The 21,847-nt window shown below is 41.7% G+C and overlaps 1 protein-coding gene across 6 annotated transcripts in view; it reads left to right on the top strand.

Annotated features, from left to right (window-relative positions):
* snx7 (sorting nexin 7) overlaps positions 1-21,839 on the top strand; it is a 32,159-nt gene extending 10,320 nt beyond the window's left edge. For 4 of the 6 annotated variants that reach the window (XM_035741685.2, XM_035741689.2, XM_035741688.2 and 1 more), the window contains exons 8-10: positions 922-1,023; positions 3,896-4,048; positions 21,287-21,839. In XM_035741685.2, coding sequence (XP_035597578.1) covers positions 922-1,023; positions 3,896-4,048; positions 21,287-21,367 — 336 coding nt within the window. In that variant the 3' untranslated portion in view covers positions 21,368-21,839. The remainder of the gene's footprint in view (positions 1-921; positions 1,024-3,895; positions 4,049-21,286) is intronic. The other 2 variants (XM_035741687.2, XM_035741690.2) reach the window with 2 other exon arrangements.
* Positions 21,840-21,847: the final 8 nt, after the last annotated feature.

Here is a 21,847-nt window from a genome sequence, read left to right as displayed (position 1 = left end):
GATTATCTAAATATCTCCGGATAGTTCAGGATGTCCCTCTTGAGCTCCTGGCACACTTCAGGAAACTGGGTGGTAAATATTGTCTAATAAGCCCTTGATAATCGTTGCGTAATGAAAACGCCCACATCTATCGACATCTTACATCGAAATGCCACTGACTGGTGGTAAGATCTGAGATGGCTAGAGAATAAAGAAGAGAAGGGGGTAGAGTGGACAGAACTGTTAAGGATTATTGCTGTTCCAATCCTGTGGGTGTCCCTGGTTCCCTCCTAGCTTAGCAGTGACCTTTTTACCCTGAGATTTTAATTAGAGAGCTGGCTAAGAAAATCACCTATGGATTTCCAACAAAGCACTGTAATAGTGTGTGTGTGAAACAATGGGATCTAGAGTTCTAGAACAATGTGAGGATAAGGTTGACAGTACTTTGTGAATGAGTCAACTTACTGTATGCTTTTGTTGCAGGTCCCAGTGTTTCACTTAATAAACACAATAACTGAATAAGAGCTCTATTTAGTTTCACCTGAAAAGGCTATATGCAAAAATAAGATTAGGCTACATTTGTATGACAGTCTGTAGTATGCCACCCATATTATGTCATATATATATATATATACAACATATGCTGACAACTTGAACATTTTCTGTCATTATGTATAAGATAGTCTTAAGTTCTCTGTCAAAATGAGACTGGGTCTATTTGTGCGGTCATCACCTTGTACTTTACTGTTCTTATGCCACTGCTTACTAGCAGATCTGGGATCAGCTTCCCCAATCCTAACCTTAACATTTTAGCTGAGAAAATGACAAAACTGATCCAAGATCAGCATCTAAGGGCAATTTCACCATGCGGACATGAGCATTCATTCCTGTTCCTGTTGTTGTGGCTTTTGACATCCGGACCTTCCTGTGATGTGACTGGAGGAGTCTAGTGATCTAGGTTTTGTGTGGGGGAGCCTGCTGGGTAAAAACCCTGAAGAAGCCAGACATCAGAGGCAGGAGAGACTTGATGGGGAGATTGAAGAGGTACAGCGGACTGTAGGGCATGCCAACATGCAACTGTACTACACATTATGGGCTCACCAGCTTCTGCTTAACTTGGCTTTATGTGGAGCTTTAAGCTTTCCCTTTGCTGAATGGATATGGTTGAGATGTTAGCTATTTCAAAATAAGCAAAAATATGTCAAATAAGCTAATTATTAACACAATTTAATTATTAATACCTTAAAATGCTATCAACTATCGACTTGTCCATTCAAGCAAGCAGTGGTTGAGCAAGTCTCACCTTTTACTAACAGCCTGTTTGTGCTGTACATAGTTCCCTGGACAGTAGTTCTAGGTTATCCGGACCCTAACCTCTAACACTTTGGCTGGGTTCGTTGGATGCTGTTTTTGGCCTAACTCATAGATAGTGCATTTAACATTGACTGGCTGTGGTTTGAAGCAGGATGCCATATTTCCATTTCCCAGCACAACAGGTCTGGAGAGAGGAAGTATCGTGCTCTTCTCAAAGCCTTGCCAAGGTGCATGAAACAGGGAAACGGCTGGACATAAAATTGTAATCTGTTTGAACCAGTAGATGGCAGTGATGCTTCAGTCAAGAAACAAAGCACAGAAGAAAAAAAAAATGTCTTCAGTCAATTGTTCACTTTCCACCTAACTTTTAATGATTTGAGAAGGGGAATCTGTTGGGTTGTAGTTATAGAAAAGGTTAACGTAAGCGTGTTTGTGTGTGACCGTGTTTGTGTGTGTGACCGTGTTTGTGTGTGTGACCGTGTTTGTGTGTGTGACCGTGTTTGTGTGTGTGACCGTGTTTGTGTGTGTGACCGTGTGCGTGCGTGGGACCGTGTGCGTGGGACCCTGTGCGTGCGACCGACTGTGTGTGTGTGTGTGTGCGCGCAAGACCGACTGACCGAGACCGACCGACCCTTTTGTTTGTCCCTGTTCCTAATGTGTCCACATTGCCACCTGGGAGATGAATGCTGGTCCAGACATAGACTGAGACCGGGGTTAAAGGCTTAGCTGCTATCTCCTCAACCTCTCTCGTTATACCTGACAAGCTCTCCTAATCAACACACACACACCCTGTCAAGTCTTTCATCGATCCCCTCTTAACAGGACCAGAGCAGGAGTGCCAACGCCGCACAACCCTTATCAGCTTCAAATGTCAATATCCACCTAGTCACAAATGGAGCCATGCATATCTGAGCACTGGTAATTTGACACAGAGGTCTTCCTCAGGACCCTGTGTCTTCTCCCTGTGTATCTGATTAATTATTCAATAATTTCCTCTGTGTGTGTTTTCTGATAGACATTCGTATGTTTCAGGGCTACGGACTGAGACTGTTGTACTCTAGAGGAAGTGCTTGTTTAGAGGAGAGACTGAGGCATTGGGCTTGTTAGGTAGGGCCATGAGATGGCTGAATCAATAACACTGCAGTAAACAGGACCATTGAGAGAAATGACTCTCCAGAGGGGTGTATGTATCACCATGTAGCAGGAGCAGCAAAGTTGGCCATCTAACTTTGATAAAGAAAGCATTATCAGCTAACGTGGATCAACATTGATGTATAGTCTACCTTTTTGATATGTTTTAATTGTCAACTGTCCAAACTGGATGAGCTAACTTTGATAAACATTCACAAGTTTTGATCATTAGGCTAAATCACACGTGTGTGTGTGCGCACACCATAGGATATGCCAAATAATAATAATAAACCACTAGCTTAAAGGTTTTTGTTTTTTATGTCAATGAAATGACAAGACAAATGTATAATTGGAAAGCCTGATTTGGGAGCTATCCAAGGAGGAAATAATCTCAATTAGCCTTGCCTATGAATCAGATTATAGCGCTATGTTACATTTACTACTACTGCCTCTGCATGGTGAGACTATTTAATGCTTCCATCAGACCAGAAGCTATTCATCAGCAGTTTTCAGGGGCACGGTGGCTGTCTGAATACCCATGCTAGCGTACTACGTACTTAAACTGCATACTACACTGAAAAATATAAACGCAACATGGAACAATTTCAAGGACTTTACTGAGTAACAGTTCATGTAAGGAAATCAGTTAATTGAAGTAAATTCATTAGGCCCTAATCTATGGATTTCACATGACTGGGAATACAGATATGAATCCCGTGGTCACAGATACCTTAAAGGTAGGGCCGGGGATCAGAAAACCAGTCAGTATCTGGTGTGACCCACCATTTGCCTCATGCAGCGCGACACATCTCCTTCGCATAGAGTTGATCAGGTGTTTTTTTTTTTTTTTCTGTGGCGTGTTGTCCCACTCCTCTTCAGTGGCTGTGCGAAGTTGCTGGATGTTGGTGGGAACTGGAACACGCTGTAATACACGTCGATCCAGAGCATCCCAAACGTGCACCTGTGTAATGATCAAGCTGTTTATTCAGCTCCTTGATATTCCACACCTACCAGGTGGATGGATTATCTGGCAAAGGAGAAATGTTAATTAACGGGGATGTAAACACATTTGTGCACAACATTTGAGAACAATAACCTTTTTGTTATTTTAAACTATACTGTTACAAAATATAAACACAACATTTTAAAGTGATGGTCCCATGTTTCATGAGCTGAAATAAAAAATCATACATTTTCCATACGCACAAAAGGCTGTCCTTATGAACTGTTACTCAGTAAAAATCTTTGACATTGTTGCGTTTTCATTTTTGTTCGGTATATTTTGGACGCAAGTATGGGTATACGGACATGGCCACTGTCTTAAATAAAACTGTCCCTGTCACGTGACGTCTTTGGGTGAAGGTCTTGCTTTAAGTGTTCTGTATGTCCAGGTTGTTGATGTGAAGGGATATTGCACTGTAATATGTAATGTTGGTAGGAGGAGGATGATGATTGTGTGTGTGTGTGTTAGCTGAAGGAGGAGATTGATAAACTGGAAGACCGTGTGGAATGGGCCAACAACGCTCTGAAGGGTGACTGGGGCCGATGGCAGAGGAGCATGAGAGGAGACCTTAAATCAGCCTTCCTCTCCACCGCAGAGAAGAACGTAGACTACTACGAGAAGGTGAGATACAAGATACTCTGACTGGTTAGCGGGAGGGAAAGTTGGATTGAGACACTTGATATGGGTGAAAGAGTTGGATAAGAAAGAGAAGCAGGGTTGGGGGTGTGACTGGTATAAGCAGAGTGGCAGGTGGAGGCGATGGAAGAGAATAAGAAAAAGGTACATTTGCGAAATAGAAAAGCACTTGGACGTGTGAGAGACTAAATCAATTGTGTGTCAGGGAGAGAACTCCCCTGACTGATTCTTTTTTGGGAAATGAGAGACAAATCTACACAACTAAAGTTGTTAGTGGTAATTTACAATGTATCTTTTATAGATATTTTTGGGCTGGATTTTAACTGTAAATCATTCAATGCAATTTCAGCAGAAATATGGTTCTCTGTGCTGTGCAGTCCTTGTCACTGTCTGGACAACTGCCAGTAGAGGGTGGTAGTACTTCATTTTTATTCACACACAAATTACTGTCAGTTTATAGAGGTTGTCAATACAGATAATTCCAGAATAAATTGATGCTTCATCTTATGGATATTGTAAATAGTACGTGGACATCAGTTGCGGTCAGTGACGTTTAAAATGAGGGAGGGCGATCATTTTATTTAATGAGCATGGCCTTATTTCTATTAAAGCATATTGGATGACTGATATTCATATTTCATTCATCCAGCTCTGTAACATTGATAGGTTTAAGCTACTACGTGATACTCAGATTTTCCTTATACCCATCATGAGGTTGCTCCAACCTAGCCTATGAGTGAAAGTTTACGACGTAGGTACACAGGTCGAGAGAAATTAGTAATCAAGATGACTCATTCAATACCACCTTGCACATGCTTGCCTACATCTGGCTGATCTAAGGTGTAATCATTAGTCCTACAGTTGCAAACAAGGACAAATTCAGTTATGTTTATCCCTGTTTCGTTCCATTTGCTTCCGTTTAAAAAAAAAAATGTTTTTCAACAGAATCGACAGAATGGATACACCCCTGATCACACACCAAAAAAACAGGTCACTTTCATAGCAGCCACATACAAACGGCATGATCCCTTTGATCGTTGGATAATTCCTTCTCGCATCTATGCGCTCTCCTCTCACCGTTTCCCTTCTGTTGTGGACTTCAGTGCACATTACAACCGCTGTCTGTGACAAGGCGAAAAAACCTTTCCAAACATATCATCACCGCTAACCACTACACACAGCGCATACATCGTTGTCACCAAATTAGCTAACGTCAAGTCAACATAGTTGTAGTAGCTAACGCGTTAGTAAACCCGCTACAATCATGCAGTACTGTTGACAAGCAGTTTAACAGTTCCGCAATGGCAGGCCCCGGTGGCAATACATTTATAAAACCAGAAGCTTACCTTGGCATGGAAGAGCTATAGTGTTGGATAGCCATTACCAGCTGGCTAACATAACACCCCTCTCTGTTGGAGCCAGGTGTTTGAGTAGGTTTAACTAGCTTGCTCTCTTGCATCTCCTTCATTTTTCGGGAATGAATTTGTTCAACTGTTGTCTTTCTCTTTGAGTCAACTACTCACCACATGTTATACATACATGTTATGTCATTTGACGGGTAATTTTAAATATATCATTGTTACATGCATACAATAATGTGACATAGCTAGTTAGACCACAGTTGGAGCCTGTTCAACCACCACTCCACATAGCCCTGGCCTCTTAAAAGAAATCAAATGGGAACAAAAACAGCTTAAACCTCTCATGGATAACCAATGCAACTCCATAAGATAGGTGCTTACAGTAGCTATTATAATTACTGTGTGAACACTTTTTCACAGACAGTTATTTTGACTACATTGACTATCTCTTTAATGGGTCTGATGCTGCCTGTGAGATCTCAACACACTTGTCATTCATGTTATTTGGTTCCCCTTCCATCCAATTTGCAGTTCTAAATGGTGTGTTGTCAACACACACCCAGGTTCCCTTGTTTTAATGATACAAATCCAGACATTCTTCTTAATTCCATCGTGGATGAGTATCCGTCTTCTCCGCTGTTTATGATTACGAAGTTAGCACCCATTGCTATGCATTCCGCTTGACCAACCCCACCTGTGTTCTTCTTGGCTGGTGCTAATCTTCCACCATCTGTCCAGACAGGGATTCTCGCAGAACCTAAGCCTGATCTGTAGCTGGTCTCTCTCCGTAGTCGTGGCATTTAGACTATTCCTGGACTGATCTTTCTCGGTGGTCATCATTTTAAAACTATTCTGTAGCTGGTCTTTGTCTTTAGTCAGGTTGTTGTAACTGGTCTGTAGCTGGTCTCTCTGTAGAGTAATGACCAATGATGCCATAGTAGACACAGGCCTGTGATCCCAACCAGCAGCAGAACACACAGCAGTCCCAAACACACTGCGGCATCTCCAAAGGGTCTCTTCCACCACTGAAATTGTTCTGAATGTTGAGCAACAACTCATTTTCTTCGAATGGGCATGAAGGCTCTTACATTGTCATACATTTGGCCATCAATGTCTGTATTCTTTATTGCAGTAGGTTCATAGTCTTTTTAATGATTCCCTCTGACATCTTTACAAACTTGTGCTCAACTACAGAAACTTGTACTGTTACTTCATCTCTACTGTAGGTCTGTACATGCATGTCATCTCCCTGCCATGCTTCTGCGACTTTTTCAAAGTGACACTGTTTTAACTGTCAACCACAGGACCGCAAATGGACTGCAAATGAACCTTTTTTATTGAATAAATATATACAGTATATTTTGAATCACAACATAAAGATGATGAAACAACTAATTTCTTCAATACCATCTCAGCATAATGGCCGATGAATCCCAAAAGAATGGTATATTTCTTTATTTACTCATCAGCAGAGCAGGGAAAAAATACTCCTCACCACCCCTAGTGCTCTGAATTTGAGTGGTTACATTTCTCCAGACCATCCTTCAGCTTTTTACTGAAAAAGCAGCAGGGAGAACACTTCTTTTATTCATTTATTATTATTTTTTTTAACTTCTGATTGCAGCTTTAAGCATTGAAGTGATATTTTAGCAGATAGAACTAAATGGAACCCAGTGAATTTGTACATGCTTCATATTGAAGTTTAGAAGCTAAGGTTACTGGGAGTTGCGTGGTGGCTAGAGTCCTAATGGATTAACACTCTCATCCACTGTGGTTGACACTTGCCATGTTTCGACACCCTCAGTCTTCAAACAGGAGTCGCATTTCAACCTCCCCTTTCTGACATGCTGCTGATGGCCATATAGGGGTGTAACTCTTTGAAGAGTTATGTAGAAGTGTGTGTGGCAATGTACAATACCAGTCAAAAGTTTGGACAACCTACTCATTTAAGGGTTCTTTATTTTTTTATATTGTAGAATAATAGTGAAGACATCAACACTATGAAATAACTCATGGATTCATGTAGTAATCAAAAAGTGTTAAACAAATCTAAATATATTTTAGATTTTTCAAAGTAGCCTTGCCTTGATGCTTTGCACGCTCTTGAATTAGGTGTCCAAACGTTTGACTGGTACTGTATGTCAGCATTTTTCTCAGGGGTTCTTCACACCATGTGAAACCATCTGACAACTGTGATTAAAGGGGAACTTAAGGGGATTTTTGTTGTTGTAAATGCTGGCATGACATGCTTTAGATACGGACACTTTTTAGGTGAAATGGTTTGGTATTGAAAGAAGTACCGCAGCACCCCATGTCACAATGTTTTTATGCTCATACTCATTATGTTAACTATGTAGCACTATGTAGCCTACAATTTAACCTTAAATACATTTACAATTATGCATTATTGTCTGACACCAGCTATAAACGGAGAACTTGACTCCAAGTGAACAAGCCGACAACTCCCCTTAGTGTATTGGAGATGACATTCTTAGGCCGGTTCCTCTGCGATCATCTAAAGGCTAGGGGGGGTTCTTCACCTCCCTAAGGGGCTTCTGAAAATCAGAACGTGGCACACTCCTCATACTGTTTGAGTCGCCCCAAGGCTGGGCTCAACAAACAAAACCCACTTAAACAGAGCGATTCGGAGGCGGGGGAGAGGGCAGAGAGATTCGGAGGCGGGGGAGAGGGCAGAGAGATTCGGAGGCGGGGGAGAGGGCAGAGAGATTCGGAGGCGGGGGAGAGGGCAGAGAGATTCGGAGGCGGGGGAGAGGGCAGAGAGATTCGGAGGCGGGGGAGAGGGCAGAGAGATTCGGAGGCGGGGGACATAATTGTGTTCTGTCTTAATCAGGCCTGTGAGGTCAGCCCTCAGTGTACAGTCAGACTATCTGTTCCAGGTAATTCTGATCGGTAGAGAACACATGTTCTAATACACCTCAATCCTATGGGGGAGGAGTGTACTGTATCATGTGCTCCACAATGTGGCATCATTTATGAAGGACAATTCTACACGTATTTTTGTTGTTGACAACACAATTTGGTGAAACGAATAGAGCAAGGTAATGGCTCTATTCGTTCTCTAACCAAGGTTCATATATTGAGGCGAAACTGAATTGAAGAGGAGACGACGGTCATATAAATGATCTCCAGATGACATGTATTTACCATCCACTGAACGTCTACAAACCATCTACTTGGGACTATTCAAATGGTCTTTGAGATGAAGATTTGAAAGTAGTTTTCTATTGGCGGCACGTAAAAAGTTTGCTGGCGTTTGTATTTAGTTTTGTGTACTTATAGGAATACAAGGCAGCATGCTAATTGATCTAGATCCTCTAGACTGAATATGAACATGGCTTCAAGTAACTCCTCCATTAATACCAGGGGCTAAGGAGTGGGGTTATTCTAAAAACATATCTAATAATTATCCAGTTGGATGAACACTCCAAACAGCCTACCCGGCCGCTCGGAGATGTCCGCAAGGTCCGTTGCCTTGTTTTGTATCACATTCCAATTATAAAACTGGGGGGGGGGACAAAAATGCAATTTCAAAATGTGTAGGGTACATGTCCCCCACGTCCCCAGTGAAAGTTGCACCCCTGATTATTACCTTTCAAAAAAGGAGTCTTGTCTAGGCAACATCCATATCTGATAAGCCCATCGCTCATATGTTTTCTTGTATGGCCTGAGGGTAGCATCATTTGTTTAATGCAATATAGTGTGGGAAAAACCTCTTCCGTTGTGGAATACTTTGAGACAGAGTCCTCAGCTGCAATGGGTTTGTTGTGTAGCAGAAACAGAGGTAATTTGTCTTGATTGGTTCTTGCTGGCGAATTGGTGCACTAAGTAAAGACTCTCTGCATCCCAAATTGCCCTCTATTATACTTTTCGTGGACTACTTTTGACGAGGATCAATAGGACTCTGATTAAAAGTAATGCCAGTTGGGACACGTCCTTTGTCAGGGATTGAAGTGGTGGGACTGAATAAATTGGAAACGGCATATCCCGAGGCTCCATTCGTTGTAGCTGGGGATTTTAACAAAGGAAATGTAAGGAGAATTCTCCCGAAATTCCACCAACACATCTCTTGCCCAACTCATGGGAGAAATACATTGGGCCGTTGTTATTCTCCATTCTGAGACGGATACAAAGTGGACTGGTTGATTGAAGTGGGGTAATGTGTTCCAAAAACGAGTTGCAGTTTTTGAATGGTGGTGTCCATCTATTTGTTTTGCTGAATGTATGAATTACATGTTATTTCTGTGTCAAAGTGCCAATTAACAAACATTACAGTAATTCTCTGTGATAATTTAGTAATAATTATTCCAGTGTTCTGTGCATTGCACACCGCATAAATAGTAAATAAGGTTATCCAAGCAATAATTATAACCCTAGAGCAGTACAAATACATAAATACAAAAACAAGTCCGACACAAAGAGATGGTTCAAGTGTGAGACAGGCCTACACAATCTATAAACTGTGCATATGTGCTATTTGCATATTTTTATAATTGAATTAGTCTCTCATTTTCTTTTATTCCAGGCTTTATCGTAAAATTCCGCAAATGGAAATACACAATGGATTAATTATTTCAGTTTCTCCTCATGGCTCAGCCACGTAATGCCAGGGTATATCTGTTGGGCTTTCTGGAATAAGAGCAAGCGTATATCGTGGTAGGAAGGGCAATAGAGGATAACATTTATTTAATTTTCTATTTCTTCAAGGTCACAATATTTACATAGTCTTTACCATTATACCAACCTGTTTTGGAGTCGGGCCTAAACTCCCAACTTTCGTGCCTGACCTCACGAATGCTCTTGTAGCTGAATGGAAACAAGTCCCCGCAGCAATGTTCCAACTAGAGGTCGGCCGATTTGCAAGTTTTCATAGCAATCAGTAATCGGCCTTTTTGCATGCTGATTATGGCCGATTACATTGCAATCCACGAGGAGACTACATGGGCAGACTGACCACCGGTTACGCGAGTGCAGTGTCAAAAGGACCTTGTGGCTGCAATGAGTCATGGTAAGTTGCTAGCTAGCATTAAACTTATCTTATAAAAAACGCAATCAATCTTCACATAATCACTAGTTAACTACACATGGTTGATATTACTAGGTTAACTACTTTGTTCTGCGTTGCATATAATCAATGCAGTGCCTGTTTATTTATCGAATCACAGCCTACTTCAACTACGCCAAACGGGTGACGATTTAACAAAAGCGCTTTCGCGAAAAAAGCACATTCGCTGCACAAATGTACCTAACCTAACCATAAACATCAATCTCTTTCTTAAAATCAATACACAAGTATATCTTTTTTTAAACTTACATATTTTGTTAAATAAATGCATGTTAGCAGGCAATGTTAACTAGGGAAATTGTCACTTCCTTTGCGTTCAGTGCAAGTAGAGTCCGGGTATATGCAGCAGTTTGGGCCGCCTGGCTCGTTGCGGACTGTTTCTTCCTAACAAAGACCGTAATTACTTTTCCAGAATTTTACACAATTATGACTTGACATTGAATGTTGTGCAATGTAACAGCAATATTTAGACTTGGGTTGCCACCCATTCGACAGAATACGGAACGGGTCCGTATTTAACTGAAAGAATTAACGTTTTTGTTTGTCAGAAATGATATTTTCCGGATTTGACCATATTAATGACCGAAGGCTTGTTTTTCTGTGTTTATTTTAATTAAGTCTGATTTGACAGAGCAGTCTGACTGAGAGGTGGTAGACTGCTGCAGGCTCGTAAGCATTCATTCAAACAGCACTTTACTGCGTTTGCAAACAGCTCTTAGCAAAGCTTGAAGCACAGCGCTGTTTAAGCCTATCAACTCCCGAGATTAGGCTGGCAATACTAAGTGTCTATAAGAACATCCAATAGTCAAAGGTATATGAAATACAAATGGTATAGAGAAATAGTCTACATATCATAATCCCTATAATAACTAGAACCTAAAACTTAACTGGGAATATTGAAGAACTAGGAATATTGAACCACCAGCTTTCATATGTTCTCATGTTCTGAGCATGGCACTTAAACGTTAGCTTTTTACATGGCACATATTTCACCTTTTTACTTTCTTCTCCATCACTGTTTTTGCATTATGTTTAATTATTTATTTGAGGCTAAATTGATTTTATTGATGTATTATATTAAGTTAAAATAATTGTTCATTCAGTATTATTACAAATATACATATATTTTTAATTTATCGGTATCAGATTTTTTTTGGACTACCAATAATCAGTATCGGTGTTGGAATATCATAATCGGTCGACCTCTAGTTCGAACTCTTAACATCTAGTGGAACACCTTCCCAGGTGAGCATTTGCCCACTGAAGTCTGTTACAATGCCGAACTGCAGTCAGGTCAAGACCCTGGTGAGGATAACAAGCACGCAGATGAGCTTCCCTGAGACTGTTTCTGACAGATTGTGCAGAAATGTTTGTTGTCAGCTGTCTGGGTGGCTGCTCTCAGACGATCCCGCAGATGAAGAAGCAGGATGTGTGAGGCCAGTGGATGTACTGCCAAAAACTCTAAAATGACATTGGATGCGGTTTATGGTAGAGAAATTAACGTTCAATTTTCTGGCAACAGCTCTGGTGGTCATTCCTGCAGTCGGCATGCCAATTTAGTGGCCTTTTATTGTTCCCAGCACAAGGTGCACCTGTTTAATGATCAGGCTGTTTTAATGAGCTTCTTGATATGCCACACCTTTCAGGTGGCTGGATTATCTTGGGAAAGAAGAACTGCTCTCTAATGGGTATAAACACATTTGAGAGAAATAAGCTATATATATATATGGGTTCTCTGTGTGTGCAGTTGAAGTCGGAAGTTTACATACACCAAATACATTTAAACTTTTTTTTTTCCTGAGGTCTTGGCTGATTTCTTTTTTTTTTTTTTTTTTTTTTTTTCTCCATGATGTCAAACAAAAAGGCACTGGGTTTGAAGGTAGGCCTTGAAATACATCCACAAGTAAACCTCCAAATTATGTCAATTAGCCTATCAGAAGTTTCTAAAGCCATGCCATGATTTTCTGGATTTTTTTCCAATCTGTTTAAAGGCACAGTCAATTTAGTGTATGTAAACTTCTGTCCCACTGGAATTGTGATACAGTGAAATAATCTGTCTGTAAACAATTGTTGGAAAAATGACTGTCATGCACAAAGTAGATGTCCTAACAGACTTGCAAAAACTATAGTAAGAAATTTGTGGTGTGGTTGAAAAACACATTTTAATAACTCTGACCTTTTTAGTGTAAACTTCCGAGTTCAACTGTGTGTGTGTGTGTGTATATATATATGCGCACACACTACATGACCAAAAGAATGTGGGGACATGCTCGTCGACCATCTCATTCCAAAATCATGGCCATTAATATCGAGTTGGTCCCCCCCTTTCCTGCTATGCCAGCTTCCACTCCCCTGGGAAGGCTTTCCACTAGATGTTGGAGAGTTGCTTCGGGGACTTGCTTCCATTCAGCCACACGAGCATTAACTTGTCACTAAGCTCAGGGTCTTGGGTCAGAACGCCAGGTGGTGAGGGTAGGCAATAACACCTCTGCCAAGCTCATCCTCAAAACGGTGTTCCCCCTCCTGTACTCCCTGTTCATTCATGACTGCGCGGCTGCTATTGTGCCTCTTCAACCTCAGGCAGCTGAAGAAATTCGGTAAGACCCTCAAACTTCTACACATACACCAGAATATTCTGTCAGACTGCATCACTGGCTGGTATGGAAACTGCACCTCCCTCAACCGCATGGCTCTCCAGAGGGTGGTGCGGTCAGCCCAACGTATCATCTGGGGCCCGCTGCTTGCCCTCCAGGACATTTAAGGTGCTCTGTGTCAAAAGAAGGCCAAAAAGACCATTAAGGACCTCAGTCACCCGAGCCATGGACTGTTTACTTAGCTACCGTCTAGCAGACTGAGTCAGTACAGGTGCATCAGTGCCAAGACCGAGACTAAGAAACCACTTCTATTACCAGGCCATCAGACTGTTGAACAGCAATCACTAGTAGTCTACCAGGTGACGCACACTCACTCACACAAAACACACGTACACGCTATCTTACACACACACCCACATCGTTGCTATGGCACCGATAGACATTGCAGCTTTGCTTCTAGCTCCTAAACAATTTCAGTATTTTTTTAGTTTTGTCTTAGGTTATTAGCCCAGGATGTTTTTTTCTGTTATTACATACAGCCGGGAAATGACTTTTTACAAGCATTTCGCGCAGTAACATCAGCTAAATATGTATGCGACCAATGAAATTAAATTTGATTTAACACACACACACACACACTCACATATACTGTATTCCTTATGTGGCTCATTGTAATATTTCTACTACTGTACTTTGTATTTAGTTACACTGTTTCTACTCACTCTGTGTGCAATAACGGTGTGTAACAGGGATTTTCAAGCACAGATTTAACAATGCAGACCTGGCAGGTTTTCCAATTCCTCGCAAAGAAGGGCACCTATTGGTAGATGGGTGAGAGTGGGGGGGGAGCTTAATTACACCCATTCACTACAAAGATACCACTCAGGATTTCACCATGAGGCCAATGGTGGCTTTAAAACAGAGTTTGTCTGTGTCATAAGAACTGAGGATGGATCAACAACATTGTAGTTTTTCCAGAATACTAACCTAAATGACAGTGAGCAGAATGAAGCTTGAAGTATATGATTGGGGCGTGATTGGGAGTCCCATAGGGCGGTGCACAATTGGCCCAACATTGTCCGGGTTTGGCCGGACTAGGCCGTCATTGAAAATAAGAATTTGTTCTTAACTGAATTGCTTAGTTAAATAAAGATTAAATAAAAAAATGTTTTTATTTTTTTTACCAGGCACCCTATCAGGGTAGTTACAAACAGCACAGGAATGAAATCAACATGTATTGATCACATCTTTACTAATGCTGCCGATATTAGCTTGAAAGCAGTATCCACATCCATCGGATGTAGTGATCACAATATAGTATCCATATCTAGGAAAACCAAAGTTCCAAAGGCTGGGCCTAATAGTGTGAGGTCATACAATACGTTTTGTAGTGATTCCTATGTTATTGATGTAAAAAATATCTGTTGGTCCGTGGTGTGTAATGAGGAGCAAACAGACACTGCACTTGACACATTTATGAAATTGCTTTTTCAGTTGCTAATAAGCATGCAGCCATTAAGAAAATTACTATAAAACTGTTAAATCCCAGTGATGATGATTGATGAGGAATTGAAAAAGTGTGGTTGAGAGGGATGAGACAAAAGGAATGACAAAAGTCTGGCTGCACAGCTGATTGGCAAACTTATTGCAAATTGTGAAATCATGTGACTAAACTGAATAAAAATAAGCAGAAACTAAGATAAATATAGAATGATAGTAAAAAGCTTTGGAGCACCTTAAATTAAATTCTGAAACAGATGGCTCATTTATCACAAAACCAACTGATATTGCCACCTACTTTATTTTTTTCATTGGCAAGAATAGCAAATTTAGGCATAACATGCCAGCAACAACTGCTGACACTACACATCCAAGTATATCTGACCAAATGATGAAAGACGAGCGTTGTAATTTTAAATTCCCGAAAACTTAGTGTGGAAGAGGTGAACAAAAATATTGTCTGTCAACAATGACAAGCCACCAGGGTCTGTCTGACAACTTGGATGGAAAATTACTGAGGATAATAGCGGAAGATTTTGCCACCTCTTCAATTTAAGCCTACTAGAAAGTGTGTGCACTCAGGCTTGGAGGGAAGAAAGTCATTCCACTACCTAAGAATAGTAAAGCCACCTATACTGGCTCAAATAGCCGACCAATCAGCCTGTTACCAACCCTTAGTAAACTTTTGGAAAAAATTGTTTGACCAGCTACAATGCTATTTTACAGTAAACAAATTGACGACAAACTTTCAGCATGCTTATAGAGAAGGACATTCAACAAGCACAGCACTTACACAAATGACTGATTGGCTGAGAAATTGATGATATAAAGATTGGGGGGGCTGTTTTGTTAGACTTCAGTGCGGCCTTTGACATTATCGATCATAGTCTGCTGCTGGCAAAACATATGTGTTATGGCTTTACACCCCCTGCCATATTGTGCATTTAAGAGTTACCTGTCTAACAGAACACAGAGGGTGTTCTTTAATGGAAGCCTCTCCAACATAATCCAGGTAGAAATAGGAATTCCACAAGGCAGCTGTCTAGGCCCATTACCTTTTCCATCTTTACTAAAGCCACGGGCTTTGAGGAAAACCAGTGTCGATGTATGCGGATGACTCCACACATGTCAACTACTACAGTGACTGAAATGACTGCAAAAGTTAACAGATAGTTGCAGTTTTAGTGGGTGGCAAGGAATAAGGTAGTCCTAAATATTTCTAAAAGTATTGTATTTGGGACAAATCATTCACTAAACCTGAAATCTGAACTAAATCTTAAAATAAATAATGTGGAAATTGTGCAAGTTCAGGTGACTAAACTGCTTGGGGTTATGCTGTATTGTAAACTGTCATGGTAAAAACATATTCATACAACAGTAGCTAAGATGGGAGAAGTATGTCCATGATAAGGTGCTGCTCTACCTTCTTCACAGCACTGTCAACAAGGCAGGTCCTACAGGCATGTGGTCAAATGCCACAAAAAAGGCTTTAGGAACATTTTAAAGTGTGGCAGCACAGTTATCCCTTGAATGTACACAGAGAGCTAATAATAATAATATTCATGTCAATCTCTCCTGGCTCAAAGTGGAGGAGAGATTGACTTCATCATTGCTTGTATTTGTGAGAGGTATTGACATGTTGAATGCACCGAGCTGTCTGTTTTGAACTACTGGCACACAGCTCGGACACCCATGCAAACCCCACAAGACATGCCACAAGAGGTCTCTTCACAGTCTAGAACAGACTATGGGAGGCACACAGTACTAAATAGAGCCATGACTTCATGGAACTCTATTCCACAGCAAGTAACTCATGCAAACAGTAAAATTAGATTTAAAAAATTAAAAAACATTATGGAACAGTGGGGACTGTGAAGCAACACAAACATAGGCACAGACACATGCACAGACACACACACGATAGCATACGCACTATACACACGTATACATGGATTTTGTACTGTGTCTATGTGGTAGTTGTGGAGTAGGGGCCTGAAGGCACACAGTCTGTGAATGTATTGTAATGTTTTTAAAATTTTAGAAACTGCCTTAATTTTGCTGGACCCAGGAAGAGTCTGGGGATTCATAAGAAATACAAACAAGGCACTAAAGTAAAACTGCAAAACATATAACAAAGAAATGAACTTGGATGTCCTGAATAAAAAGTGATATGTTTGAGGGCAAATCTAACACAACACATTACTGTGTACCACTCTTCATATTTTCAAGCATGGTGGTGGCTGCATCGTTATGGGTATGCTTGTCATTGGCTAGGACTAGGGACTTGTTTGGGGATAAAAAGAAACAGAATAGAGCTAAGCACAGGCAATATCCTAGAGGAAAACCTGGTTGTCTGCTTTCTAACAGACACTGGGCGATATACACCTTTTCAGCAGGACAATAACCTTAAACACAAGGCCAAATATACACGAGATGCTTCCCAAGAGGACATTGAATGTTCCTGAGTGGCCTAGTTTGTTGACTCAAATCTGCTTGAGAATCTATGGCAAGACTTGAAATTGTCCGTCCAGTAATAATCAACAACCAAATTGACTTGAGTTTGAATAGTTTTTAGAAGAATAATGTGCAAATATTGTACAATATAGGTGTGCAAAGCTCTTAAAGACTTACCCAGAAAGATTCACAGCTGTAATCACTGCCGAAGGTGATTCTAAAATATATTGACTCAAGGGTGTGAATACTTATGTAAATTAGGCTTCTGTATTTATTTTTCAATACATTTGCTAACATTTGTAGAAACGTTTTCTGTCATCATGGGGTGTTGTGTGTAGATCAATTACATTTTGAGTTTAGGCAAAAACATAAATCTGGAAATTCAAGGAGTACTTTCCAAAGGCACTACTAACTACCCAACTTTCTTCATTTAAAAAAAAAAATGTTGTACTTGTTTTTACTTGTTAATTATTTGTGTACTTGTTTGACTTTTTACTGCATACTTAGGAGCTAGGAACATAAGCATTTTGCTGCACCCGCTATAACATCTGCTAAACTGTGTGCGCGACCAATAAACTTTGAGTTGATTTTATTCAGGTGTTGAAGGAGGCTGGATTATGAGTGTGCCGTGGGCTTTGTGAATGATTCATGTAAGACCTTTAATAAGAGAAGAGTCTAGGAGGTCTGCACTCGACTCTGAGAATCCAGGATGAGAGGTATGGGGGGTGGCAGCAGTAAGCCTGGGAGGGGCACAGAGCATTCCCTCATCTACCTCGCACCACCACCCTACTGCATTCTTCACCCTGTGATACTGCCAATGCAATAACCTGGCCCTACTGGCGAGACTGAAAATGAGAATAGGAGAGCAGGGATGGATGCGTGACACAGAGAGGGGTAGATAAAGGGAGGAGTTAGATGGAGGAACTGGGGGAAGGAAGGAGGGGATGAAAGGAGTAAGGTGAATGGAAGTTCGGACTGGGAAAGGGTGGAGAAACTGGGGAATGGGCTGTACTCGGACTCAGTGAGGTGTTTGCTCTTCCTGAGATGGAATATTAACATCAATTATGGGCTTGGATAAATCTCAGGGTGCATGCTTGTCTGACTCATCAGTTTGCCTGGGGGTTATAGACCCATTTTCCATACTTTGTTCCATACCTGTCACATTCGATCTTCTCATGACTGTAACCATACTGAGATACCCAGGGCTAGATCACACAGAGGTCATAGTTCAGTTGTCTCACAATTACTGTAATATAGACATATTATTACTAGAATGTGAAAAGCCCCTCAGACCAGAGGTTATATATCTGTGACTGTAACCACTGTGTATATTTTTTAAATTTCCATACCAATAAACAGGATTTATTATTTCCTACAGATATCGTGTCTCTGCATAAATGCTGACGGAGAGGAATATAGGGATATTTTAGATATCTATCTATTCTTAATCTTAATGGTCCTTTGTTGGTGTACTATGAATTCTATTTGCATTAGATTTAGAATCTGCCTGTTCATCACTGTACCCACTCTGCAGACAGTACAGCAACTGTGTGTCGTTCTGTCAGGTTGCAACATCAACGGAACGCCATGGTTACTCCATAGCAACTACGGTTTCTTCAACTGGACATGGTTTTACTTGCAAGGTGTTCTAGATTTGCAACAATTATCTACCTTGTTCTTATCACCTCTACCATGGCATTGACAGTCAATTCAACTCTTCTGACTACCTGAATATTGATGTGAAGGAAGTCTGTGCTGAGCTCAAGTCCATAACTTTCTTCTGGACTAGTGCAGCCGCTCTTGTGCTTAAAGATGTGTGTGTGACTACGATGTGTGTGTGTGTGTGCATGTTTGCTTGTTATATGCCATTTAGCAGACGCTTTTATCCAAAGCGACTTACAGTCCATGTGTGCATACATTCTACGTATGGGTGGTCCCGGGGATCGAACCCACTACCCTGGCGTTACAAGCGCCATGCTCTACCAACTGAGCTACAGCATCCACTGGTGTTCATATATAATGCTGCCTGATTTATTTCAGTTTACCTGTCTTCCGGCTAAACCACTGGAGCCTAGAGAGAGAAAAGGAGGATAGCTAATGATGTTAACGAGGCTAGCGGTCTCTTCCCCCCTTAACAATCTCCTTAATTAGCGCGCTAGTCACACTGCTACACAGGACCCATTACCTCAGCTGGAGCTGTCACAGGCTGTGTCAGGACCAGCACTGATGGAGCTCCTCTACCAGATAAACACACACACACACACACACACACACACACAGGCACTCCCCTCTCGGCGGCAGAGTGTGTATTGACATTTGCCTCCTTGGTAATGCACCGATAGCCACCCCTGATTGGATGGTGACTTACCACCCCTGTGGAGCTCTGCGTCAGTCCAGACATGCTGGGACCAAGGACAGATTATACCCTTCAATTTTGGATCCAATTATTCACTTCGTTATAGTTCGGGTACCTGTACATGTTGGTCATGTCATACTGAAGATGCACCGGGCGTTATGTGTGAAGGCAGAAGTTCTGAAACGAGACACTATAATGAACGTCGGTCATGCACAGGAGGATCAACTGCTGGGTGTCGACGAACAGTGACGATTCAACATGATGGCCGACGTTCTGTGGTCAGAGGCGACGGGATGGCCAACCGCTCATTATGGTGTCTTGTCCTTTACAGTGCTCAGGTGTGAGGTTCCTCTCTCTCTGCCTCCCATTGTGCTGCCATAGGCTTTTTAGTGTTGCTTCAATCAGACAGTTATCCTCACAGCTCCACTGCAAGGTATGAACTTAAAGGGCTTTGTATCTCTGGGAAGAATGCTGCGTTGGCGGCAGGGTTGTACTTCTCTCCCAGTCGGGTCTTTTTTAAATGGATTTAGCTGTCGCCCGATTTCCCCTGACTGTTTTATTCAACAGTCTGTTGTCTTATCTGTATTTGAGGGTCTGGAAGGAAGGATAAGTTGCACTAGCTATGTATTGCTTTCCTCAACCACAATAATCCTTAAACACAGTCTTATCTTGATAAGTACCCGTCAAACCTGTTTATTTATCCCACAACATGTGGTATCATTAAGTATAAACAGTTTGAATAAACTCAACCTCAAGGAGTTAGCTGTGGAAGTAAAAAAAACTATTTTTTTCTGTCAGCCAATGTTTCACCTCTTTCCTCTGTGTCTTGGTCTTTCCTGTGATCAGCTCTGTGCATCTGCTCCCATTTAGTATTCTAGCCAGCTGCTGAGTCACAGAGAAATCTGCTATTCACCATTTTTTTCCCTCTGCTCGTGTGCTCTGTGTACCCCGTGTAGCTCACAGCAGCTCTCTCCCTGTGTTCTGTGAAGCTTGTGGCCCTTGGTCTAGTCTATGGTAACTCTTTCCGCCCCCCCGCTATTCGCCCCTCTGTACTTAGCACAGCTCTGCTCTGTCCCTATCCTTGTATAACCCATGTTCCCTAGTGTACAGCAACTCTGTCCCGCTTCTCTAGTTAGCTCTGTCCCTGTATAACCTATTGTGTAAACCAGTTTTGTCCATACTCTGTTTAGCCCTGTGCTCTGTCCCTGTATAACCTGTTGTGTAAAGCAGCTATGTCCAAACTCTGGTTAGCTCTGCCTTCTCTGGGCCCTGAAGTGAGGCTGATGGGTAAAGGTCAGACTGAGTCTGTGTCCCGTGGTGAAGGTGTCATCATGATTAAGCACTAGTGACATGGCAGTCAGCTGGCTACCCACGAGAGCCAACATGACAGTGGCAGGAGGATAAGTTTGGAAGAGGAGAGAAGGATGGAGAGTGGAGTGAAGGGTTGGGTGGGTGTGGAAGATTGGGGTGAGAGGAGGCAGGGTGAGAGAACGGGATGTTTAGATGGGGGGAGGATGGAGATGGAGGAAATAGGGCTGTTTGGGTGGGTGCTTGGCTCTGTTTGGGTCAGAACATTAATCACAACCTTGTCAAGTGACAAATAGATGAGACCGAAATCCAGGGAGCAGCCGGAGCCTGTGAACGAAATTGGCTGCTGAATCGAGGCATGCCATGTGTGTCTGACTTACGGCGACCATTAAACAGACAGCTATTACTTTGGAAGTTTAGATGACAGAGTGGAAGGTTTTATTGATGTGTGGAAACATACTGACTGGCTCGAAAGTTCACAGACCTGCCGTTTCAAATGAGTGATTGTGTGTGTATGAGACTTACCGGTCTGTCATAACCTGATGATGTGGGTGTTCTCTCCTCCAGTGTCTGGCAGTGTGGGAGACCTTCCTTCTCTCCCAGAGAACAGAACCCAGCGAGGAGACTGACGGAGACAACACCCCCTAACCTCCACGATGCACTTCTCTATTACGCAACCCTCTGCCTACCACCCCCTACCCAGGGGGCACAGCCAAAGACATCTTCCAGCACAACCCGGAGGACTCCTGGAATTTAACCCTAATCATTCCAATGAAGCTTCACTTTAAAGTCACTTTAGCACAGACTGTGATAAATCTGAGAGATCTTTAAATATGCGTGATCAGCCAGCCGCTGCCTTAGGGCTTCTGTATGTACAGCCCTGGATCTGAGGGTAGATATACTGAGTACACTGATGGATCCACCATGATTTTCACAGCAATACGATGACATACTTGTTTACCTGTTTTACAATGACTCACTATGGTATTTTGATAACAGAAAATAAACTAAAGAGTGCCACATTTTTTTTCATTTTATACTATACACATTTTTCTCTTTTTGTAAAGCTTTAAATTGGGTTTTTAAGATGTTGGCATAATAAATGGATTGCTACATTGCATTTTCTCA

This window comes from Oncorhynchus keta, chromosome 28, assembly GCF_023373465.1.
Source record: "Oncorhynchus keta strain PuntledgeMale-10-30-2019 chromosome 28, Oket_V2, whole genome shotgun sequence".
NCBI lineage: Eukaryota > Metazoa > Chordata > Actinopteri > Salmoniformes > Salmonidae > Oncorhynchus > Oncorhynchus keta.
Note: the sequence above shows the minus strand (reverse complement) of the source record. Positions and strands in the feature narration are given on the sequence as shown.